At 41.6% G+C, this 26,455-nt stretch overlaps 1 protein-coding gene across 7 annotated transcripts in view; it reads left to right on the top strand.

Moving 5' to 3' along the window:
• The window catches only part of ZBTB46 (zinc finger and BTB domain containing 46), a 62,088-nt gene extending 36,044 nt beyond the window's left edge, over nucleotides 1-26,044 (top strand). For 6 of the 7 annotated variants that reach the window (XM_075176635.1, XM_075176633.1, XM_075176636.1 and 3 more), the window contains 3 exons: nucleotides 8,462-8,746; nucleotides 11,374-11,549; nucleotides 23,629-26,044. In XM_075176635.1, coding sequence (XP_075032736.1) covers nucleotides 8,462-8,746; nucleotides 11,374-11,549; nucleotides 23,629-23,973 — 806 coding nt within the window. In that variant the 3' untranslated portion in view covers nucleotides 23,974-26,044. The remainder of the gene's footprint in view (nucleotides 1-8,461; nucleotides 8,747-11,373; nucleotides 11,550-23,628) is intronic. The other variant, XM_075176638.1, reaches the window with a different exon arrangement.
• The last annotated feature ends 411 nt before the right edge of the window (nucleotides 26,045-26,455 follow it).

The raw sequence follows: 26,455 nt of genomic DNA, 5'->3' as shown, positions 1-26,455 counted from the left end.
TATAGATTGTAAGCTTTAGAGCGGGGCCTTCTTACTTCTCTGTCTGTATTACCCAGTATTGTTTTATTACTGTTTGTTCCCAATTGTAAAATGCTATGGAATTTGCTGGCGCTATATAAATAAATGTTGATGATGGAGTTGCTTTTAATATTATTCCTCCTGGAGTCTTCAAGTGGCTAGGTTAATTAACGTACACTGGTCTTCTTTAATGCATAGTGGAGGCAGACATTTTGTGGGCTGGACCAATATTTACTGCATCCTATATATTCACTGCAAATAAAATACTTAATTGTGGTAATCTTGACATCCAGGGCTAGATTTACTAAGCTGCGGGTTTGAAAAAGTGGGGATGTTCCCTATAGCAACCAATCAGATTCTAGCTGTCATTTTGTAGAAGGTACTAAATAAATAAAAGCTAGAATCTGATTGGTTGCTATAGGCAACATCCCCACTTTTTCAAACCCGCAGCTTAGTAAATCTAGCCCCCAGTCTTTTAAAAAGTGAGCTTGTAATCTTTCCACCAGCCAACCTAAGCTACTGACTTAATATATCTATTTATGTAGACAACACGGTAATAAAACTTACCCCTCAAGCTTGCTGCCTTGGTGCTCTTCTTGACTTTCTAAAGTCCACATCTGATCTGTCTCCAAATCAATCCTGTTCTGTGCATCTAAGAAACCCCTTCAGAACAGCCCCCCCCCTCTTCCCAGTTCAGTCTCATTGTGGGCTACCTTGGGCTGAGTAAGTAGGCTAAACGCATTTTTTTTTTTCCTTTAAATTGTTCTTCATAGGCTACTCTGCAGAATCTCAACCCACACCCTGGGCTAATACTTGCCAGCCAGCCCCTGCTTCAGAATATCCATCCATTATAATCTCCCGCATTTACTGTTTAACCTACTACTCCATGTTAACTGCAGTGGCTTGCCGTACGTTCTACTGCTGCTCCAGTCATTTAGATTGGATTCGGTAACATACAGGCAACCAATGTAGGAAAACATTTCTGTTAGCCTAAAATGCCATTAATAAAACTGCACCAACTTACATCTCTTCACTTCAAAATATCACCCAACTCAATCTGCCCACTGTGCACCAGATCTGTGCCTTTTATTACTGGACGTTTTTTCGGGCTGCACCCGAAATCTCTCCTCCATTCAAGAAGCTTTTCCCATAACTCTCAAACCATCAGGCGTTCCATGAAATCTCACCTCTTGAAGCAATTATCAATTTACCAATCATCCCTAGGATACCAAATTAATACCCCTTTATTCTCAAAGACCTACTGACCTCCAAAACAACATAGCTGTGTGATTGGATCATATAGCCTCTCTAAGCACTCCCATTGCATTCTTGCTGGGAAGATACACAATATGTGAGATTTAACTTCATTGGCAGCACAGTGATTTGGCACCTCGCAACACGTGGATTTTGGATTTAAGCCAGGGCACTATATGTGTGGACTTTGTATGATTTCCTACATGTGCTCCAGTTTCCTATGACAGTCCAAAAACACAGGCTGGTTAATTGACCGCTAACAAAATTGACCTTAGTGGGTTTGTGAAGTTAGATAAGTGGTGCCGGCAAGCTGGGTACACACCTAGGCAATCATTCTTCAGATGCAATGTCTCTGACGATTTCACCAACGATTGAAAGTCCCAATGAGCCTGCTGATTCATCCGTACACACCTAGACAATTTACTTTCAGATCTGTGATCTTTATCTCATGACCCTCTGCTGAAAAGACATCGTTGATCGTTATTTTTAGGAAGTTTAGAAAACCAAACCAACAGATGCAATGTGTTTTGGTACAATAAAACATAAGTGTGAGTGCAGGACCTGACCATGAATCGTGTGATCTACATGATCATTGCATTCGTGTGTAGTTCCCCAGTTCTGTACTCCTGATCTGATTTATTCTTTGTTTTGTTATAAAGCAGCTGGCTTCTGCATCACCTGGCCTCCCGTGTACACTGTTGGGAGGTTAATAAACACAGCCAATTGGAGGAGGAGAGCACTGGGCTTTCTGCAGACATGGGGGGAGGGTAGTGAGTGACATGTGGGGGAGTCTCGGAGTATATGTGATCTGAGGGCTTATGGGGGCATTTTATGGCAGGTGGAGGCCTGAGGGAATGTGGGGCTCTTTTGGAGTAGTGGGAGGTCTGAGTGGCATGTGGTGGAATATTGAAGCAAGAGAAGGGATTTTAGTTTGATTGATGTAGGGGGCACTGAGGTTGTTTTGGAGTTGATTTTTCATTCTTGAAATTATGTGCACTTGGAGTATATATTGTCACTGATTCAGACTGTAAGCTGTAATGGATTGATGGAAATGGCCAAATGTCCTTTCTAACGTGCTCTATAATATTGTAGTGCTATATAAATAGATTGTGCTAATAATAATAATTATTATTATTATTATTATTATTAAAAAAATCTTCCTATAGATTGTAATTTTATTTGTTCCTGGTGAATTTTGGTTCAGCCCACTACATTAAATATGACAGGTGTCCTTTGAATTTTTGGATCTACTGTCACACAGCACCCCTGAGATTTGGACAATTAGGGCACTAATTTGGCCAGCAGAATAGCTGTGTGCCTATTACAGGCTGCGCTTAACCTTTTGAAAGTGTGCACCCAAAAAAATAGATTGGGAAATAAAAAATAGAACAAGTGTTTCTAAATTTACGTTGCTCTTACTGGGGAATTCTTTCAAAGTAGAGGAAGCAGATAGTGATAAATTAACTCCGTATTGTCTATTTCTACCACCAGTTTAGAAGACAAAATGGCTGTAACCTGGAAGTGTAAAGGGAGACATTTGTAGAATATGGAGTTAATTTACCACCCCTAATAGACTCATCCTTTATTATAGCTGTGTAAATGTCTGTTTCAATCATTTACATTTCATATTCCATGAGTTCAATCACAATATCCTGTCTGGGTGAGGCAGGAGCTACTTCAGTAATGAATGTTCAGATCCTCCCCTTTGACCCTGAATAATCCTGTTTTGTTCTACCTCAGTTGCTTCTTCCCCCCATTTCCACTACAGCTGGGGGAGTATGGGGAGTGGACTGTGCTTATTTTTTGTCTCTGTGGGTATTGCTGAGTTGTGCGCACAGCTGTATATTGACAACAACCAAATCTGTACATGAGTATTTAGTGATTACACACTAAAACCACTGGGGGGTCTCGGCCCTAGTAATCAGCCTTCTGCAGGAGAAACCTATCATTATCCCTAGGTTTAAGGTGGGATTCACAAATAAATGGCTGTCTTAACCATAAGATTGCCCCTCAGCCCTTTCCCCCATATATTTTCCCACTGGCTCAGGATTCTGCTTAAAGGTAAGAGATAGTACTGATCCTGAAAAGATAAATGGCAACCCCTCAACCCTTCACATTCCTGACACAGAGAAAACCTCCCCTCCCACAGACTCTTACAAACTCCCCTTACATTCTGTCCCATTCCCCCACCCCCAGCTCCCACACACAGTTCTCACATTCCCCAGTGGAGCGCTGAATCCCACTGGTTAATCATCCCTCACCTGCTCATTTTTATGAGCTGTTATTATCTTTAATTCATAGATACGTTACCCATAACCCTTTGTTGCTGACCAAACGCCAGCCCAACTGCAACAGTCAAATTGTGTGCTCTGAACTATGTGTAATATACATTCTGTAGGGATCAGGTACTGTCTGTCTGCTAAATAGTCTACACTTCTTATTTACATTTGCTTTATTTCAGTTCTGTGGTGATTTAGCCATATGACAGATCTTCGTGGCAGGGGACTACTTCCCCAATTCAAATGGTCCTTTTGTAAGAAAGATTAGCCTATAATTCCTCTTTCATTAGAACACTTTTGCTGGGTTAAAAAGGGTATTTCACATTTAAGAGAGATTTTGCCGAAAAGTCATTCCTTTGACTTTGTGTACCTATCACAATAATGTGGGTAGAAACTAGGCCTGGCTGTTAACAAAAATATCCCTACTATAACAATATTAAGACATGAATTGTAGTATTGATCTACACTATGATAAACCTCCATTTAGTAGAATATACTAAATATGATTGCTCTTTGTGGAGATCTATACATTCATACAGTCATGTCGCTTGTCACGAGCACCAGACAACATGATAAATGTCCAGTTTGGCCACACATGTAGTTGTCATATTGGAAGAGTAGTCCATTTTCTAACTGCATTTCCCAGCATGTCTGGTAATGATCCGATTGATTTCTATCAGATTACAGGTCACATGTTTTTTTCTATTTTTATTACTGCACATTGTGCTACTAGGCCAATGACCTTATATCACTGTGTGTGTGACTAGTGTTCTTTTGGATGTGTTTGATAATTTTTTTTTATAGTAAAAAAAAAAAAAAGTGAGCATTTATTCCCCTGTAAATAGTTCAGCAACTATATACATCATCATCATCATTTATTTATTTATATAGCACCAGCAAATTCCATAGCGCTTTACCATTGGGAACAAACATTAATAAAACAATACTAGGTAATACATACAGACATAGAGGTAAGAGGGCCCTGCTCTCAAGCTTACAATCTATGGTAGTTTGAAACACAAGGGCATGTGCTACATCATATTACACATTGGTCCCCCTAGAATGCAAAGGTAAAAAGTATTGCGTGGGCTGTGTGATCAGTTGCACAGCAATGTTGGTCAGAGGGTTGTTGTCTTGTGTTAGCTGTGTAGAGGGTGGTAATTGGGTGACCTAGGGAGATTAAGATGCTGGTTGAGGAATATTATAAGCTTCCCTAAAGAGGTGGGTTTTCATAGAACGCTTGAAGGTTTGAATATACATGGAAGTCTTTCCAGAATTGCTATCACTTGTACTGCAGTGTAAGCTTTAATGGACATGGACACACATTGAGTAGAGTCCAAAGAAAGCTTCCTGCTACCGCACCATGTTATTTGAATATGACACATTTATGCAAACTTTTATAGTTGCACACTTTTTTTTCTTTGAATCAGCAGAACTGTACTTTTTTTTCCCCCCCTCTTCTTCCCCTTAAAGGGCTACCACATCTATAGGTTCGCAACCTATACCTTAGTTATCTGTTTGTACCCTGTTCTTGTAACACAACGTTTAAGTTCCCTGTGATGAGCATTGTGTAAGCCTATAAAGCTGTATATAATGTGTGTGTGACACTCCCTGACTCCACTCCTCCACCTCCTTAGTAAATCCAGTTAATCCATAATTGCCCCCCTTTTCTTTAGTTCAGAATTACCCTGTGAGGCGGTCACACCCAGAGTATCCTGTTATTACTTGGCACTTGCCAATCCAGCTAGATTAGACTGGAGGTTTTATCTCTGAGACACCTATGTGCTTCTGTTACACACACACACACACACACACACACACACTATTTTATTTATAATACTTTTACTCTTCCATCCATAACGAAAACCTTTGTTTTATTACTTTAGTTTATCTTAATGATTTACCCCCCCCCCCCCCCCCTGTACAAATTTCTTGATGTAAAGGCTTCAAAATGTTGTGCCTTTTCCTCAGTCATTCATTTGTAAAGTTGCCTGATGAAGGGGCCTCTGTGCTATGAAAGCTAGCAAATATAATCATTTTATTTTGGGTTAGCCAATAGAGGTATCACTCCTTTAATACTTTTGTCTTTTTTGGCACAAAAATATTTAACATCACATAGATTATTTATAATATAATAATAATAATATATTGTATTTATATAATCTCTCTATTAACATCAGGAACCCTTGGGGGAAACTCACATTTATGATTGTAAGTATCCTAATTATAATGTTGAATTTGTTGTAAGTCTCCAAATTCCCAGTATAACATATATACAGTGTATGTTGCATCTGGTCAATAGAGGGGTAATATACTGTGTAACAATGTGTGCTAATAAGACATCGAGGGGGGTTTCCACACAGGTGTAACGGTTTTCATACCCTGATATAATGTGGCATTTAAAAATGTAATTATCTGGTGTTTTCAATTTTTGTTTTTTATCCTGATTTTATATGACTTATTTTCCTCGCTTAGGAGGTACACAGATCTGGGTTATAACTAGATTTCACTTGTCAAAGGGTAACTGAAGATGAACATCCAGTTTTGAACCACTATGCACTAGGCACCATGTGACTCATACTTCAGTGCTGGCACAAACTCCTTGAGAATTAATATGCCACATTCTCATGATTGTTGGTTCAGCCCATAAAATGGCTGCCTCCATTGTGAGTGCGCTACATCGTTACAAATTGGACACTGGACGCGTTTCTAAATATTATCTATATTCATTTAATCTGTTGTTTCTGAAACTTGTTGTACGCATTTAAATTTATCTCCCTGTCCATGTGGCGTTTGCATGTTCTTTCCGTGTGTACATGGGTTTCCTCCCACAGTCCAAAAACATACTGGTAGGTTAATTGGCTACTGACTTTTTTGAGCCGTGTGTGTTAGGGAATTTAGACTGTAAGCTCCAAGGGTGCTGGGTCTGATGTGATTCATTACATATTTTCCATGCTGTGCAGTGTAATATGATTGGCGCTATATAAATGATAAACGACAATACATTAATTTAGGTGTAATAAAGTCTGTTCTCCCTTTACTGCTGGACCAAGGTTTGGAAAAGTTACTTTTATGACAAATACAACCTAGTGAATTGATTGAATGAATAGTGATTCAGCCTACAAAATACAGCAAAACCCTATTGTGCAGAACAGTGTGTCCAGATATTTGCCAAAGTGCATAGGATCATGGTTTATGGATCAGATGTTTGCAATATTGTGAGGAGTTGGGCAGAATATTGGGGTTTCCTGTAAAGTATGCAGACTAAGCTCTCTGGTGTGCCTAGTTCAGCAGCGCTCTGTAAAAATAACATGCCAGATTTTTGACACCTGCTCTGTGCTCTTTGGCAGAAAAGCGTATTTGTAGGACCACTTTTCCTGATCTATACCCAAACTTCACACACACAAAGGTGTCACATGAAATGAAGACATTCCGCATGTCACCTCACCGCCATGACTACTTGAAGTCCTAAATTGGGTTAAAATGAGTAGTGTTTGGGCAGAAAAACATGTAATGAAAGCATTCGGACGTACACTTTGGGATATGTCTGCACATGTGGGTGCATTTCTAGTTTGCAGAGGCAAATTTGAGTGTACCTCAATGTGTGAAAAGCCGACCCTGTACATGCACAGGTGCAAAACCAAAAGCATGGAGAGATTCTCTGTGTAGGTGACAGGTGAGGTGAACTTCTGTGTTCTTTTTTTTTTTTTTTTTTTTTTTGGATGGTGTGATCTAATAAATGGAGTGGTATGTAGAAGTGGGGGCTGCTTGAAACTTTTGCTGTGGTGTCCAGTAATTCCTGGTTACATCACTACTTTCTCCCACCCATATTAATCGCCATTAGTAAAAAGTGATTTATGGTAAATATGTTTTTCTCTGCATCTTTGTGTGCCCCATCGAATCCCCAGCTGGACAGCCCTGCAATGTGTGATTTTGTATCTTTTGATGTAATATTAGCACAAAAATGAACCTCCATCTCCATTCGTATCATTGTGATGTATCGTATACCTTACTTTCTGCTTTAATGGGCTCGGACTGTTCTATAATTCATGGCTGAACTGATCTGACCAGATCTATCTCCAGTTAACTGTTGCCTGCCTGACTATATAGCCTGTGTACAAATCTCGAGCGTGGTGTCTAGTGAGCGGTTTTGTGTAGAGCTGCCCGCACATTAGTCTGATTGCTCACTACCTAGATTTGTGGACAATTTGACTTTGTTCGGTCATTGATCTGATGAGCATTAAAATCAAGTTAGATTTCGAAACTTCAGTACAGTGATTTGGGGGCCAAGCTAGATGATTTGAAGGCCACACGTCTGAGACAAGTTTGGTCCCAATAAAAATACAAATACAACAAGATCTGCACATGTGTGACTAGGCTGAGTAATATACTATTCCATGGAAACAGTGTTTTCCACCTCTTGCTCTATATGGAGAGAAACATTTTCCAATTGTGCCCGGAAAAGATATGTAAGGAAACGAGGGGGCATGGGTGGTAGGTAGATGGGCATTGCACAGTAATACAGATGGAAAGTTACTACAGTAGTCAGGCTCATGGCATCTCTTTAGTGGACCCATAGACATCACATCATACATGGGGACCTACATTTCTGAAGGCACCATATGCTGTCATCTGTACAAGTAATGTGTGGAGCACACACAACCTGCATAAGGCTTTACTTCTCCCAATAAGACATAATCATTGGACAAGTTCATAACGCAGATACTTTATACATTATATCACTTGGCAGACTACAGTAATCAAAGTGGGAAAGGCTGAGAAAAGTTTGCAGTGCTTTGCTATGAAAATAACTGGTCTGTGTTACTCTTTCTCCCAACAAATTACTTTCCTCCTCTTACTTACACTGTGGGTTTCCTTCCTGTCCCTCACCTCTTATCACTCTCTTCCAGGTGACGATGTGACTGTGATTGAACCAGGCAGTTCTGACAGCCGGGAAGAACGAGTGGACTTGTACTCACAAGGCGAAGAGTCCTTACATGGTGGAGAGGCCAATTACTTAACTCACACGCTGGGACTGGAGAAAGATGACGGTCATCAACAGGTCACCAGCGTATCTAACCTGCGCAACGCCCTTCTGAGCAAGAACAGCCTGCTATCCCTAAAGGCTGATGTTTTGGGAGAGGAGAGTTCCCTGCTGTTTGAATACCTGCCCAAAGGTACCCACTCGCTCTCTCGTAAGTTCCTCTCTTGTTTGTCCGACCTTTTTATCACTTTCTAGCACAGTGATGGCAATTATTAGCCTTCAAGTGCCACCAGTAGCACACGTTTAAGAATCATTGTCTAGCAAGTATGGCTTCTTCACTATCGTATGTTCATTTTGTGTCTGCCTGATCACTTGCTGGTGCTTGAAATCTGGAATTTGCCATTGCTAAACTAGTGGCAGCTGTTGCTCTCACTTACTTGTTATAGTCTCATCTCACTTCTACATTCCCAATCCACCTTCAGATGACTTTAATTTATTGGTTGAACAAAGTTTTGAGCAACTTTTACTAAATCTTTTTTTTTGGGGGGGCAGGGGGGGGTATATAAGTGGTAGTGTTTATATTTTTCTCGAAATACGATTGATTTTCTCTGCACAGAGGTCAGCAGATTTGTCTTTTCTCAGGGCGACGTAATTAAACCACTTTCCTAATTTGAAGGAGTAATATTATGGTCTGGTCATATGTACATTTTAGGTTTCGATGGTGGAATCTTGCAAGCGTTTCATTCCAATTTATAAAAACAAAAAAACAATTTAGCAAAAATTACATGCTTGGATGACAGTCATACAAAATGTTTGTCTTTAATTAACAATTCTGCTTTTATGTCAAATCTGTGTGACTTTTTATTGAACATACATTTGTAACTCTGTTTTAGCTGTGCTTAAACGTTTGTTTACTTTATGAATAAAGTTTTAAATAAAATGTGCTGCTGATTGCTTCGACAAGGCCTGCAATTTACCCCATCTCCTGTTTTGAAGATAGTGGGGAGTTCTTCATAAATTCATCATTACATGAAACTTTTTCATTGACGATGATCATTATTCAATCCTTAGTTCTCTGCATTCTGCTCATTGACTGTATCCTGAAAGTACAGGGTTAAAGCGTGTTGCCTGCTGTGGGGAACTGGCTGCTTCCTCTTATGTGTTGAGATTTTAGTTGGAGGGTTGTGAAAATGTACTGTTTTCCTCTCGTTCCTTTTTTTCAAAGGGGAAATCTATCTACCTCTTAAAGTAAACCCTCTACCGAATGCAGCCTGATGTCACTAGTGGACCACAGGCTTGTGCCTCAGTGATGTCATTAGTTAGTAACGCGCTAAGTGTCGAGTCAGCCCACAAAATGGCTGCCTCCGGTATATGTAAGTGACATGTCCGCTGTAATACAAATATAGGTGACCTATCACTGCAATATGTGCTTAAGCTACCCACAGACGCTGCTAGTTTATTGGTCACTAGGGTTCTTAAGACATCTCCCCAAACTTCACAGCTAGATTAGGCCAATAGGAGGAGTACTTTAGTTATTAGCTTTTCCCCAGGTAGGCGGAAGATCATAGGGTGTATCTGACCACAGAAAGTACATAGATTTATTTTTTTTCTAGCTATAGGCAAGAGCCATATTTTGCTCTTGCTAGAGATTCTCTTTGTACCCTCCCAGCAACTGTGTCACATGACTCAGTGTGAAACTGCCTTGATGGAATGTTCAATTGTCAGTGAAGATAAAGGTTATTATCGTTTAATTATACAGCGTCTACATATTAGCGTTGTACATGATAACACATTTCATACAATGATATGAAACTGAAGGTAAATATGACCTTGCCCAAATAAACCCGCAGTGGGGCACACTTGACACACAAGGTAGTGGAATAACAATTTTAGATACTATGGGGAAATGCGTGTGGCCACTGCAAGGCAGAAGCATTGTCAGCCACAAAAATTAAAGTACCCATTGTTGTCAAGCATGGAGGTACAGTTTAGAAATGGTAGGACAGTCTTTTTCCATTTACTTTAACTGATCCTCCTTCCTCTTCTGGAAAATGGTTTCGCATTTATCTTGTGTGGGCATTTTTGTGGTTATCCGCCATCTCTGAGTAATTGTGTGCCCTGTATATTTGTTTGACATCGTACTCGCTGTTCCCGGTGTGCTTACACTTTTGTACCTCTGTCTGTTCCAACAATGAAACGTTCATAAATAAACATTTGTGGCCCTTGCATTAGTTGGATCAGTGTTTCTTAAACATGGTCCCCTAAGAGTGCATGTTTTCCATATCTCCTTGCTTTAGCACAGGTGTATTCATTACTGACTTACACATTGTCAGGGCTGGTTTGAGATGACCATTATGGTCCTAGTGTCTGATAGAAAAGCCCGCTGTGGACCCTGGTTCTCCTGCTGTTGCCTGCAGTGTAGCACTTGTGTCTGGTTATTTGAGGACACTGATTAGGAAAATGCTGTGTGATGTCAGATATGGCACTGGGCAGGAGAGGATGAAGGATGTATTATTGCTGATCACAGACAAAGTATTAAATGTAGGCCAGGTATTCTCAGCAGTGGGACACATCTCCATTACATGAGAATGCTACAGTATAGCAGGGATAACCGTGTATCTGATATGTTTTCTGCAATTCCAATATCCGTTATTTAACCCTTTTAACCCAATGTGATAAAATCTTATATACTGTTTAATCTCTTACCACAGATATTGTGTATTAGTTTAATACCACCATATTATTGCACAGAATCCTATCCTTTCAGTACTGCTCTATATTTGTTTGTGGTTTATGAGAACATGAAGCCCCATCTCATCTTCTCACTCTCCCTTACAGTGAACGAGTTCACGGTAATCCGGAAGAAGTTCAAATGTCCGTACTGCAGCTTCTCCGCCATGCACCAGTGCATCCTGAAGAGACACATGCGATCACACACGGGGGAGCGGCCATATCCCTGTGAGATCTGTGGAAAGAAGTTCACAAGGAGAGAACATATGAAGCGTCACACACTAGTAAGATATATAGTTCTGTGCTGTTGGGTATTTTCTTTGTTCTGGTTTGACATGCAGGGTAGGGATGTGTATATTCTACATTGTCCACAGTGATCTAGTATAATGTGCAGGTATCTGTATAATCTACATTGTCCTTGGTGATGCAGTGCAATGTACAGGGTGGTGCATATACTACATAGTCCTTTGTGATGCAGTGTAACGCGCAGGTGTGTACATACTACAGTGCTCGGTGATGCAGTGTAACGCGCAGGGGGGTATTCACCGACGCTTCCCCTCCAACCTAATGGAGCTTGAGAGGTGCTGCAAAGAGGAATGGGCAATATATTCAAAAAGACTTGAGGCTAGAATTGCTACCAAAGGTGCATCAACAAAGTATTGAGCAAAGGCTGTGAATACTTATGTGCATGTGATTTCCTACTTTTTTATTTTTAATAAATTTGCAAAAATCTCAAAAACTTTTTTCACTTTGTCATTATGGGGTATTGTGTGTAGAATTTTGAGGGGGGAAAAAAAGGAATTTATTCCATTTTGGAATAAGGCTGTAACATAACATGTGGAAAAAGTGAAGCGCTGTCAATACTTTCTGGATGCACTGTATACTACAGTACTCAGTGATGCAGTGTAACACGGAGGCGGTGTATATACTACATAGTCCTTGGTGGTAACAGAAGTAATGGAGCTATTTTGCACCCAGTTTAATATAATAGTATGTGGACAGTAGGTGTCCCCTTATACTCCTATGCCCATAATAATTCCCTGCTGCTGGCCTTGAATAATGCATATAACATGGTCCTATTAATTAAAGTCTGAATGTGGACATGATTACAGGACAATATAACGTTGCACATCCCAAATGTTTGATTGCCATGGAAACACAGAATTATGTTAAAGGGTCACACATTCGAATGACTGTCACACTTCCTGCTTACAACTTGTAATGGAAAGGCTTCTATTATCTTTAATAATTTCAAAAGGAAGGCGGGGGGGAAGATGGGGAGAATCTTCATACCACTGTGCAAATCTTTAATCGTGATGAGGCAGACAGTCAATTATGTTCAGGCACTCCCCTCTTGTATGTATGTGTGTGTGTGTGTGTGTGTGTATATATATATATGTGTGTGTGTGTGTGTGTGTGTGTGTGTGTGTGTGTGTGTGTATATATATATATATATATATATATATATATATATATATATATATATATATATATATATGTTAACCCGTGCATGATACTCATGCATTCTAGTCAAATCAAGCTACTTAAGGTGTTAAAAAGGTTCTTGTCATGCATTTGGGGCTAGGCCAGGCCTCCTCAGGGGAAGAGCGTTACTTCCCGATGTAAGCGCCCTTTTTTAACGTGGTATTGTCCACATGTCACCACCTCATCATTTTTCTCCATCACCTCATCCTTCATCTTTATCGCCACATCTATCCAGATGTCTATCCAGACACAGGGATCTCTCTCAGTGGTCCTGAGTATCGCACTCCTCCCACTCTGTCACCCCCGGCAACCACCAACCACTCCCAACTGTCACTTCTCCTTCAAGAAATATATATATATTTTTTTAAAATCTTTAGAAACACTTTTAACAATTAACAAATTAAATTAACAAATTAAAAACATCTTAGTATACCAAATTTCAGCCCTTTTCTGAGTTTTTTTTTCCCCACACACACACACACACACAGACTAACACACGCCACTAGGCTTATATATATTATATATATCTATATCTTAATCAGCCTTTCAAGACTTCATCGAGCAGTGTGCATAGATTGCAGACCACTCAGATCCCTGTTCTCAGTCGGTATGGAAGCTATTGTTTGGGTCTGTAGACCCGCACTTCTATGCATCTCTCCAGACCTCCATGCTACAGTGTAATGTGCATTTATGTGGTAACCCATTCTAATGGAACATAGCACATGCAAATCATTTCCATCCAGGCAGCGAGCTGTATGCAGTTTATGCACACCTGTCCAATATGTGTTTGTTTGTTTTTTTTAAATGATTTATTTTCAAAATGTTGATTTATTTAATCAAATTATTTAAAAGTATTTTGTCAGAGAGTCATGGCTTGACCATGGCGCTTGATCTCCGGCATATATCCTGTAAATCATCCGGCCTCACGCACTGCATTTAACTTTTGAGCTGCTCGCTAGTCCTCCCTGTCTGCTGCCTCTGGACCCCGGGGCTGTGCAGTCTGATATTTGGGTGCTGCCGGGGTGGCTGGCTCCGGTGACTGTGGGCTTACCTTGGGAGTGCAATCCCCCTGCTGGTATTGTTGAAGTATCCCGTTTGGAGGCTGGGAGCTACTGGCACTCTCATCTATCCCACCGGGGACCCGCTGCTGAGATTTTGGCTGCTTCTTAGTTGCTTTTGTCCATCGCACTTTCTTTCTTCCTATGCCCGCAAAGTCGGCTAGTCCGAGGGGCGAGAAGCGGCCCTTTTACCTAGTCAATAAGGAGAGAGGACAGCTCGGAGCCTGGACGTCCAAGATGCAGTGATGTCCCTACGCTGGCTCACTTTGTCTGAGTGGGAGGTCTGCTGTGAGCCTCTCCTCGTCCCCACCCCAGTCCTGTGTGAGCAGCTATCGAGGAGACTATAACGCAATGTGTGCCTGCCTGTTAAGACTGAAGGACCATCGGTCAATGTGAGACATACAACGCTGCAGCATTGCTGGTGAGGACTCTTTATCTGCCATTGTTCCCCATCCCTCAAGCACTAACCCCAGTGAGTGAGGGTGCTCTGCTGGAGCCACTAACTGAGATGTGCATAGAGGTCTGTCCTACTGGCCGTACTACTTACTTAGCTGCTGGACACTATAGGCTGCAATTATCATCTATTGGCTTCTCTGGGGCTTCACTGTCTCTGCATAACACTAATAACTGTTTGACAATATAGACTGCACAAGAGAGGTCCCCCATCTTCTCTATTTGTAGCACCCCTGAGCTGTGGACAGGAAGCTGTGCTGCCATCTGTGGGGCTAGTGAAGTTCTGAGCAGTTGATACTCTGCTAAACAGTACTTGGAACATTTTCACTTCACCCCCCCCCCCCTTCTTTTTCTTATTTAAAACTCCTCTGGGATGTGGACCGGAGTTGTGCTGCAACCAAGTAACATTGCATAATATTACAGCATTGCCCCTTGAAACCTGCCTATACATCTGCGACTGGTGAAAGAAGGAACTGTTCCCCATGTGGGGCTCCTGGATTGCCATGCTGAAATAGATCCGGAATGTCTCCACTTTCCCCTTTTCTTGTTGTAGGCTCCTCTGGGTCGTAAGCTGGAGCTGTGCTGCCGTCCGGTGCTGCTGTGCCATGTTGACCTGTTGTCCATTGCAGGACGAATTTAATCCTCTGTTTTACGTTAACTTAGACTGGAACATACTACCACGGCTGCAGCTGCAAAACTTGAAAAGTACTTGCGTAGCTCCTCTACCTCTACTACCGGGCAGCCTGTGGGTGCCTGGAGACTACATACGGTGCTCACTGATTCACCGCCGTCTTCGGAGGGTGATTCCTCCTCTTTTCAACAAGTTCTTATCGCTACTACCTCCTCTGAGAAGCGGCTGGCAGATTGTATTTGGGCAAAATATGTGAGGTAGAGGCTGAGCAACAAATTTCTGTGTTGGAAGATACTAAGGCACCCGTTTAGAGAGATATGGCTGAGTTAACTAGCAAGGTCAACATTTGCAAACAAAAGCTGTCAAATCACGAGGGGCACCCATGCCGCAAAAATCTACGCTTTGTGGGCCTTCTTGAGAGGGTGGAGGGCTACAACCCTGAGGCCTTCTTGGAATCTTGGCTGACAAATGTATTTGGAAGAGGAGCCTTCACTGCACAGTTCGTGGTGGAGCGGGCCCACAGCAAGATGCTCCAGCTCAAACACTTATAGCCAAAATGCTTTATTATCAAGACCATGGCACTATGTTACAGTTGGCTTGGACCAAAGGCCCCTTGCAATATGAAAATCATCATGCTTCTGTCTCCCCAGACTTTGTGATTGAGGTTCCAAAATGCAGGGCCCAGTTTACTCCATTAAAGAGGAGACTCCGGGACTTACAGCTTCTTTATGCTATGCTATTCCCTGCACGACTGAGGGTGGTGGCGGACAGCCGCACACACTTCTTTCCTAAGCCCGGGGAGGCAATGAACTGGCTGGATAGAAGACCTTGAGCTGATCGCAGGCAAGATGAAGAAAGTTAATTAATTTTGCTATCTTTTCCTGTTAGTTTAAGGATAGGTGACCTGCTAGTAGGAGGGTGTAGACTGTTATACTGTTGAATTCTCTACCTCTTAGAAATGTTTTATATGTAGTGTGCGAGGAGCGTCTATTTTAGGAGAGCTCCATGCCGCGAGTTGGCAGCCTTTAGCTCTTAGACGTAAGTATACCCATGGTTTTGTATAGATATATGGGGTGGGGGAGGGTAGGGGTTAGATTGTTTGACATAGTTTTGATTTGATTGTTTTCCATTCCAAGACATACAGTTCTTAACCTGGAAAGATTGTCACTGTTATGATATTTGTTCCAGTACTGTATCTATCCTATTGAGGTTGATTGGTTCCAATGTACCTCTCTATGCTGTATTGTTTTTGACATTTTTCTAATTTTCCCTTTTCTTGTCCTTGGTATTGGGTGTGTGGCAGGCCAAGTAAAATGGCAGCTGAACTTCTATAAATTGTTCTTGTACTTTTATTGTGTGTATTATAAAATGTTGAAGTACCCAAGGCAAGGCCGGGATATGTCTATATACATATATCATCTAGGTGGTGTCCCAGTGCTAACTGCGCATGTACTGGAAAGTCCCGTGTAACTTCACTGCTGTTGCACCTGCATGGAATTAGTGAAACTGTTTAATACTCATAGCTGTACCAATAAGAAGTTCTTAATCATGTTCATTCCTTATATGTTAGCAATTCAGCTTTTATAGATAGGAAGCTAAGGGTGCCGGATATCGCTGAGACACAAGGTACCTCATCCTGGACGTCTATAGTGGTGCCAATCATTTGTCCAGCTCGAGTAGAGAACGGGGTCCTAAATAATTGCTGATTGAACATATTGCTAAGAGAACTATGGACCCTAAATACCTTATTACTATCTGTTTACTTGTTTGCAATAAAATATTTATATTTGAACTTTGTGGTCACAAGCCTTTAACTCTTTGCAATCTGAAAGGATCTAAGTTTCCACTGGAAACAGGGTGATTGCTATATGTTATGATACACATGATTGGCTCCACTAGGGATGGGAAGGGAGGACTTCGGATCCTCTCGTGGAATGTAAGGGGTGTGAATGATCGGGTTAAACGTTCCTTGGTCCTTACACAGGTTAAGAAGTATAACCCTGATCTAGCTTGTTTGGTGAAGACTCATCTGCTGGGAGGTCGTGTTTTGGTCTTTAAGAAGCCTTGGATGGGTTTGGCCCACCATTCTATCCATTCTACACATTCTAGAGGGGTATCAGTATTGGTTAAAAAAAATCTGAGATTTGTACTCGAGTAGGTACAGTTGGACCCTTATGGCCGTTATGTATTCCTGAGGACTTTGATAGATAACTCTCCTGTTATACTCCGGAGTTGAAAGGTGGAGGGATGTAAACTGCCAGAAGTGCTTAAGAAGGCTTCCAAATTCATAGCACTGTCTCCACACGTTCCAGTAATGTGTATGGGAGATTTTAACGCAGTTATGGATGCTGGTCTTGACAGGTGGAGGGAAACGTCTTCTGCTGGGGGCGGGGGTCCCTCCTCCTTTGACAGGGTAATATCTGACCACTCCCCGGTGCTGCTGGTTGCTGTCATCTCTCCTAATACCGGAATTAAATTCTGGAAATTGAATCTGTTTTGGCTGACCCTCATCAGGGCTGTTAGTGACCTGTTGGCAGACTGGGAGGGGATCTTTGCTCTGAATACTGACACTGACTGGCCATGGGTCCTGGAACACATTAAAGGCCTTCCTTCGTGGTACTTTGGTCAATTGAGTGGAGGGTCGCAAGAGATTCTTTAGGGAGGAGGAGGCTGGCCTGGTGTGGACTTGCTGAGATTTGGAGCAATCCTAACTGACCACGAAGTTACCTGCTAACCGACTGGCCTGGCTACATGCACAAAAGGCGTGGACTGATTATTTCCTAGACAAGTACAGTCGGCGGCTTGTCGTCTTAAGGCATGCCTTATATGCACAGGGAGACAAGAACGACAGCTTCATGGCGTGTTTAGCTCAGACAGAGATGCAGAGCAACACTGTCACTGCCATTTCTGACTGGATGGGTGCTACTTAATTTCAAATGGAGAACATTGCAATTGTGTTTTGCGCATATTATTTGCATCTCTACACCTGCAGGGCAGACTATTCCACTACTCCGCTACATGATTATTTAGCTCCAGTATGGCTTTTCAGACTCTGTCTGGAGGACGTGAATCATCTGATATAGCCTCCTTTTCCTGTGGCAAGGCACCTGGGGTGGATGGGTTGCCCATGGAAGTGTACAAAAAATGTAGTGATTTCTTTGTTCCTACTTTGTTGGTTAAGTACAGTGATTTTTATGAGGCTGCTGTTCTCCCACCGTCTATGTCATAGGCACTGAAAGTCATGATTCCTATGTCTGGGCAGCACGGTGGCATAGTGGTTAGCACTTCTGCCTTACAGCACTGGGGTCATGAGTTCAATTCCCAACCATAGCCTTATCTGTGAGGAGTTTGTATGTTCTCCCCGTGTTTGCGTGGGTTTCCTCTGGGTGCTCCGGTTTCCTCCCACACTCCAAAAACATACTGGTAGGTTAATTGGCTGCTAACAAATTGACCATAGTCTCTCTGTATGTTTGTGGGTGTTAGGGAATGTAGACTGTAAGCCCAATGGGGCAGGGACTGATGTGAGTTTTCTGTACAGCGCTGCGGAATTAGTGGCGCTATATAAATAAATGGTGATGATGATAATGAAAAAGCCCCGTTGCTGCCTGAATCATACAGACCTATTTCCCTTCTTACCACAGATATAAAGATTTTAGCGAAGGTGATTGCTATGAGATTGAATGCGGCTATTGCCTAGCTGATCCACCCAGACCAGATGGGTTTTATGCCTGGCAAGTCCACAGCCATCAATCGTAGACGATTGTTTACGCATTTACAAATGCTGGGAGGTTATCGGGATGGAGCCTTGGTCGTGTCCTTCAGTGGAGTGGGAGTATCTGTAGACAGTCATGCACAAATTTGGAATTGGCCCTAATTTTCTGGCCTGGGTGCGGCTGCTGTACACTGCGCCGTCGGCCAGGATAAGTATTAATGGTCACATTAACTCTCCCTTTGCTTTAGGCAGAGGCATAAGGCAGTGGTGTCCCCTCTCACCTATCATACTCGCTATTGAGTCGTTTTCGTGTCTGATAAGGGAACTTCCTGTAATTGATGGCCTCGGGATAGGGACCAGGGTTGATAAAGTCACACTATATGCTGATGTTATGCTCTTGTTCCTGAAAGACTCAGACATCTTTGGATATCCTGTTGAAGCTTGTGGGTGAATTTGGTGGCTTCTCTAGCCTGGCAATCAACTGGTCAAAGTCCAGTATTTTTCCCAAAAGTGGAGGGCTGTCTGTGCCAACCAATTTGTCCCATCAACTACAGTGGACACTGAAATTCAAATATCTTGCCATTTGGGTCACAAATTCGGTCTCTGATTATATCCCATTGAATATTGACCCTGTGATCGGCTACCTCCGGGCCAAGATATCCACTTGGACGAGATTGCCCCTGTCTATGATGGTTCTTCAACTGATATTTCTAGATCAATTGCACCACTCTTGTATATCTCCCAAGATGGCTCTTCTCCCACATTAATAGATACGTGTCCTCTTTGGTCTGGGGTTAAAAGCAGACAAGAATCAAACTGTCTTCTCCGTGTCGATCCTGTGCCCCGGGGTGGAGTGGAGGGGCTTACTTTGCCGCACAGCTTCGGGGTTGGCTTGGAGATTCTCCCACTCGTGATTTGCTGGGCATCCTTGCAAGGTGGATGGGATTTAAGAGACTGCCAATACATGCCTTACTGGGCATCCAGGTTGGTGGGACTGTCCCACCACTGCACCAACAAGGTTTGTTAATTTAGAATTGGATGTGAGATAAGATGGATGGTACTGGGATAGACCCTGACACTCCGCTTTGGGCCAACACTGTATTGTCTGAGCTTTCTAAAATACAGCAGCTGCCCCACTGGGAGAAACAGGAGTTACTTCCCTTAGACACATTTACTCTGATGGTACCCTTAAAACATTTGCACAGTTGCATATGGACTTTCCCCTTCCCAACTGTCTATTCTATGGCTATCTCCAGCTGCGTCATGCACTGATATCACAGTTTGGCCAACCTTCTCCCATCATGTGTCCGGGCACATGGTGGGTAAGGGTTGCTTCTTCGACAGGTGGGCTCGACTAAAACTATTTCTATACTTTGTCAATCTACAGTCCATTCTTGCTACTGATGATTTGGGTGGACTGTGACTGAGCTGGGCATCAGACTTTGGTCCCCTGAAGAAGAAGACTGGAGCTTTATGCTGGATAGTGCTAAGGAGGCCACTTTTTGCACTAGATTTAGGCAAGTCTAACTGTATATCCTTCATAGGGTTTATTATTCTCCACACAAACTGCTCCAGATGCATCTGCTCTGGAGCTGCCCTGTGGTGTGATACTTCTGGTTCAGAGTGGTGGAGGGAATACATAACACGGGTATTGTGATTCCGTTACTGTTTTCATAGGACATATTTGTTTGGTATGGGAGTGGACTTGTTGCTGGGTAGGAATGCAACCCGCAGTGTTCTTAATTTCCTTGCTTTGGCTAAGGTTATCACTAGAGTGTAGATTGCTTGAGCAATTTACTTACCAGTCCAGAAACACTATGCGAAAATACTTTAAAGTTTGGTCAAGATATGCAATACGGTCCCTGGCAGCTGATTTTGATCCTGACTAGAGGCGCTTTCACTCCCTCCCATTGTTCCACTACTAGTTCACCCATATTCCTCTTATCATTCCACCCCCACTGCTTATTTACTTTCTCCTTAGTCTTACTGGCTGAGCAGAGGATACTATAATTACTATTAGTAATACGATGTTGATATATTGACTATTTACTGTACAACGCTGGGAGCGAATAGTCTGGAACCCTTTATGTCAAATTCACATAAATTGTTGATGCTATGCTATGGACTCGGAAACATATGAATAATATGCTATCATACAGTGATTGTTGTGTAACCGTTATCTGTATTGGAACTATAATTCATTTTCTATGTATGTAATGTTTTGTTTTATGTACTGATAAAAATGTAATAAAAATATTGAATTAAAAGTATTTTGTCAGAAATATATATTGGTTAACTCTTAAAAAAATAAAATAATAAAAAATAGATGATTGATTCCATTTTGTCTACATTGATGTTTGCCCAGAAGAGCTTTTTCTACAATGAGACATTTACAGACCATGTTTAGGAGAACCCAATCTATAGATGACCTTGTTTCTTAGCAGCGTTGCAATCCCTTGTTGCGAGTGGAGAGAGAGGGCATTTCTCTGTGAATCTCCCTTAAGATTGGAAACCGTTTTGAGGCTGAGTGGGTTACTCGGATGGGTCTGACCATTTCCTGTTACTGACCTAAAATCTGCAGTGTCCGAGGGCTAGAAATAGGTCGTCCACATCCTGTATGTCAGACACCTGTATGGAGACAGCCCCATATCCGGTGCACTCCCGGGGCTCACCGTACAATGCAGTAATAGGAAGTGTTACCGTTCTTTAACAACATTTACTATATAATATATATGCCCTATGATTAACCAGAAGACATTACTTGCCGTTTAGTCAGGCAAGTAAATAATTTTTGGACTGGTGTTCCCAGATGTTTGGGAAGTAAGGGTTAAAATAAATCAACTTTGGGGCTGGTTCTCTGGCATGAAATAGATGGTAAAATTTATTTGTATGTATCTGAGGTAGATGGAAGCTCTGCAGATCTGTAGATTGGTTAGTACGCTAATAATTTGCAAACTTTTAGTACAAAATGTGCTCTAGAGAATGGGGACAATGAGAAGCAATAAAGAATACATGCGTTAGTAGAACTTTGTTGCAACTGTATTTTATAGCCTCCCAGTATAATACAAGCAGATATTGCATAAAAGAATGAAACAAGTTAATTTGTATCATAATATAAATAAATAAATGATGATAATAACATGAGATTCTTTTCTAAAGAACAAGTTTTCTAAAAATGGATGATGTAAAGGTGTCCAGCTGATGAACATTATTCAGTTGTAGAGAATTCCAGGGGTTGGTAGTGATGCTAGAAAAATCTGATTTATGGAGTAGTTTTAAGTATAAAGCAGACCTCCTTGTTTAGTGAGTATGTGGCTTTACATAAATAGACATATATTTGTCCCTGCAAACAAAAGATAACCGTAGCATCTTCTAAAATTACAGTAGTATGTGCTAGGTTACATTTTCAAAACATTTTAAAAATAAATAACAAAAACAATTGTGTATGGGATTTTGGTGCAACATTCAGGGCTCGTTCAAATCTATCTGCTTTTTTTAGTGCCTTTCACACATTAATAAATGCATGAAGCGCGCATTAAAAATAGGTCTGAGTCCTTTGGTGCCGTTTCCACGATTGTGTTCAATATTTTTAACGGGATTTGGGTAACTGGAAAACCTAAATAGTACACCTCTGTATATACCAAGTGGGTTAGTCATTTAAAATCTAGAAAGCAGAGATGGAATCAGTACGGTTACAGTAAATGTGGGAGGTGAAAAATAAAATAGTTGGAGTTGTAAGAAAAACATGATGGATTTGAGCTACAAACTGCAAGGGGTCTAGCTAGTATGACTGATAAATTACCAAGAGTTTATTATATATATATATATATATTAGTGTGCGGTCCTGACCAGTGTTGCAGAGAGAAGGCCAGAACAGTTTCTTCCCTCCATTGTCCATATGTGAGGATTACTCCGCCTTTTTATGTTCTTGGTTGTCAGGAGACATGTCTTCACCTCTAAAATTAGGACAAAATTGACCATGCCCTTGTCTGACAAGGCCATCACCCAAATGATATAAAACCCACCTCTTCCGGGCCACTAACATCATAGTTATCTGAACTGACAATAACCAGACATTGCAAAGTTAAAGACTTAAAATATTTAATCTACATCACTAAGAATAAATAAAGAATACATTACTTTGCAGAGTAGGTTTTATACCCCATTACAATCTGAAAGACTTAAGTTCAGAAGCAATATTCTGCAATTCAGGTTAATGATTAATCCCCCCAGTTTTATACTGACTTTTTAAGATGCAGCTGTATTCAGTACAGAAGCCAGACGCCTTGGTGTCTGATCAGAGTTAAATTATTACGGTGAATCCTGACTCCTACTGGCAATGTGCAGGATTACAGATGATGGAGTACAGATTTTACAGGGGCTTGTATGTTTAAAATGTTTCAAAATACTATAAGTCTCATGCCTCAGTAATGTCACTAGCTCCTTGTGATTTCATATTGGCTGAATTCTAATGAATATAAGTTCACTCCACAAAATTGTGTGTATGTGGCAGATATACCTTTTAGGAAAGCCAGTTTATTATTGGCTATCCTGTTCTTGCTGTACAAATCCTTATTTGTCCCTGTTGCTGGGACATTTTATATCTATGCTCGACCCCAATCTAAGAGAGACATTGCTGTTGCCACTTGGCCAGACTCATTAAAGAGCCGTGTATCATGGTTGCTATGACAGCAGTGCCAGCTCCTTCTTAGAGTGTCCTCTGCTGTCATATAATTGCACAACCATCTGTCTCCTTATCTGACTGAGCAACGTCTTGTTCCCATGTAATCAGAGCCAGCCCAGGGGACTGTCTCATCCATTCTCTCTCAAGGGACACCCACCCATCTGTCTGTATGAGCGGAGTGCGCACCTCCAAGTAATTTGGCACACTGCACAAATGTGCTACTTGCCATACAATATATAAAGATATTGATTTCTATATTTTTATTTATTTTTTTAAGATGAAAATGTTGCATTTGATGTAAAGTATGGCACTAATAACAATTTCCCATATCTCTTTTCAGGTCCACAGTAAAGACAAAAAATACGTCTGCAAGGTGTGCAACCGTGTGTTCATTTCTGCAGCTAGCGTGGGCATCAAACATGGATCCAGAAGGCATGGAGTATGTATGGACTGTGCAGGTCGTGGCGTGGCAGAAGCCATGTATTCAGGAGAAGGGCACTACCTGGAGGACGTTGACGAGTTGAAGGTGGACGAAGATATGGGTGGGGAGGAGGAGGATGACATCAAGTGGAAAGATGAGGCAGAGACCTCACAGGATGATGTCATACTAGAGGACGATGAGATAGAGGACTGCACACCTGACGTGAGCCGTGGGCCACTCAAGGAGTTCACCTGGATAGCTTAGGCGGAGTAAAATCGGGGTCCTGGAGAAACTCTTTAATGGGGGTGAATGGAATAAGTTTAGTGTGCTGGGGTGACAAATCCCCCAATGTGATATCACTGGAGAGGGGCTGGTCATGCTAATTAAAAGGGTCCATTGTGCCTGTATGCCCATGTTTCCTGTGGGACAGTGTGCAGGCATTGCTCATCTGAGGCAGGAAATGGTTATAGAGCCTGCTGCTTGACAAATCCTCACCACTGGAATACAGAAAAGGTGATTAACTCTCCTACTGTCGGCAAGATTTGTATTGTCCCCATCTCCTCCTTCTGTCACCTCCTCTCCATGACATATGTCCCTGGTGGTGGCAGAGGGGGCTGCATGAGACATTCCTAGCAAAGGATTCCTCTTTTGGGGGCTTGTTCCTAAGTTTGCATCTTCCTAATTGGTCCCTGAACGTCACCCCATCCTTCCACATAGCACCCACTGTCCTCCCCCCACACACATCCTTGTCCAGCTGCTGTTTTTAAAAGCAGACATTTTTGCAAACTTAAGGTTTGTAATATTTTGTATTTGCTGAACACAATCAGTGTGAGGTACCAGTCCCTGTCTCTCATGTCCTTTTTCCCCTGAGACATGGTGCCTCCCTCTCGCACTTTGGGACATGTTATGGTTAAACAGCTGCTTTCTCTGGACTTTTCAAGCAAAAAACAAACAAACAAACAAACATTCCATGTGGGGGAGCTGTCTAACAAAAAAAGGGTGCCTCTCCTTACAGTTTGCTGTACCCCAGGTAAATCTCCATATCTATTTACATTTCATCCATAAACAGTGTGAGTGCAAGATCAAATCCAGCACACACCAGCCTGGTGTAGCGTCTAAACACTGGTGAGACTGACAAATATACACCATTTTAAGCTCTGTGCTAATAGTGTTAATGATTACAAGACAGGAAATAGATGGAAGTCCCTGCCCTGGGGAGTTTGCTCTTCTCTGCCCTTCCCCCATAATTACATAATTATATTACCAGCTCCTTGTTAGATGCTGTTAGCTGACCACGTGCTGAAGATTATATTCTAGTTAAAGGAAAAATAAATAGGGATTAAACCGAGAATTTGGGTGGTGGTCCGAGAGGGCCAAGACGAGCATGTCTGCTGTTCTAGGTTTTTATTTTTTTTATTTTGTTGGTTTTTTTTAAACAATTTTCCCTTTACACGCTTTGTTGTTTTTTTTTCTATTGTCAGTTAACTCCCCTCCTGTGCCCCCACAAACCCAGTAAAGAGGGAGGAATAGGAAGGATGCGTGCTTCCTAATGAGGTTCCTGAAACCACACTGACATGTGGGAAAAGGGGATTCGCTATGCAGTGCTGGCCTCTCACACCCTAAAGTAGGCTAGGCATCATCTATTTCTCCAGCAGGTTGCTGGCAACCCAGAGGGGACCTAACTTTTTCAAGGGGTTAAATAACTCCTATCAATAACCAAAATTAACCCTTTTTGAGCCTGGATGTTAAGGGCGAAAATCATGGGTACATCCCCACCCTCCTCCTAGTAATAATGGGAAAACCGTTTTATACCATTTCATGAAAAATACAAAAATTTGAATTTGATAACAATTTCCCCAATTACAGAGTGCGTCAGAAACAATTACATCTTTTTTATTTTTGAATCGTGTTCTAGATTTTAGTCTAATACTTTCAGGATATATATAATTTTTTTCGCTATGAGTGCTGCGTGAACGCTTTTCATATAGAAATGCCTATTATATTTATTTTACTTCCCTCCACCCCTCCCACACATTTCCCAAACGTGTAAACCATAAAATTTGCAAGACCGTGCAATGTTGATTTATAATTATTATTATTTTTTGTTGGAATATACTATATTATATTGACTTTAAGAATTATTATAAACTTGTGTTTGTGATGGAGATGTTTTAATATTTGGGTCGGTGGGTGGGAGAGAACAGAGGGTGACAGGTTTGGCACTTAAGGCCCGTGTCATTTCTCTGCTCGGCAGTCAGTGGGTTAACTGACCGGGTTAGATTTAGGTATAATCGCAAATCAATCAGTCTAAATAAACCACAAAAACTGCTGCTAATTCTGATCTCTGCTTGGTCTCTTTATGGTTCAAGATACCTTTTTAGATGTGTTTTGTAGGCGAAAATATATTTGTACCGGCTGTTGCATCTGTATATCCTAAAACCATGTGAAAGTGTTCAACAACGTCCATTGAGACAAAACACACCCAGAAGATAAGAATCTCCAAACAAATGTTTGAAAGCAACTGCCGGTCTGTTGTTATGGGCTGCAGCACATCTGTACCACATTTTTATACCTTTCCACCTGATCATTATACAGCATGTTGGCAAGGGGTGCGCGAGTTTACAGTGCCCCTGAACGCTACACATTTTGTGGCTGAATCAATATGCACGAGGATGCACTCTATGACTAGGAACTGGTGACATCACTGAGGCATGAAACACTTTTGTATATGAATGTCCTAACAAGT

The sequence above is a fragment of the Mixophyes fleayi genome, chromosome 6 (genome assembly GCF_038048845.1).
Source record: "Mixophyes fleayi isolate aMixFle1 chromosome 6, aMixFle1.hap1, whole genome shotgun sequence".
Taxonomy (NCBI): Eukaryota; Metazoa; Chordata; class Amphibia; order Anura; family Limnodynastidae; genus Mixophyes; species Mixophyes fleayi.
Note: the sequence above shows the minus strand (reverse complement) of the source record. Positions and strands in the feature narration are given on the sequence as shown.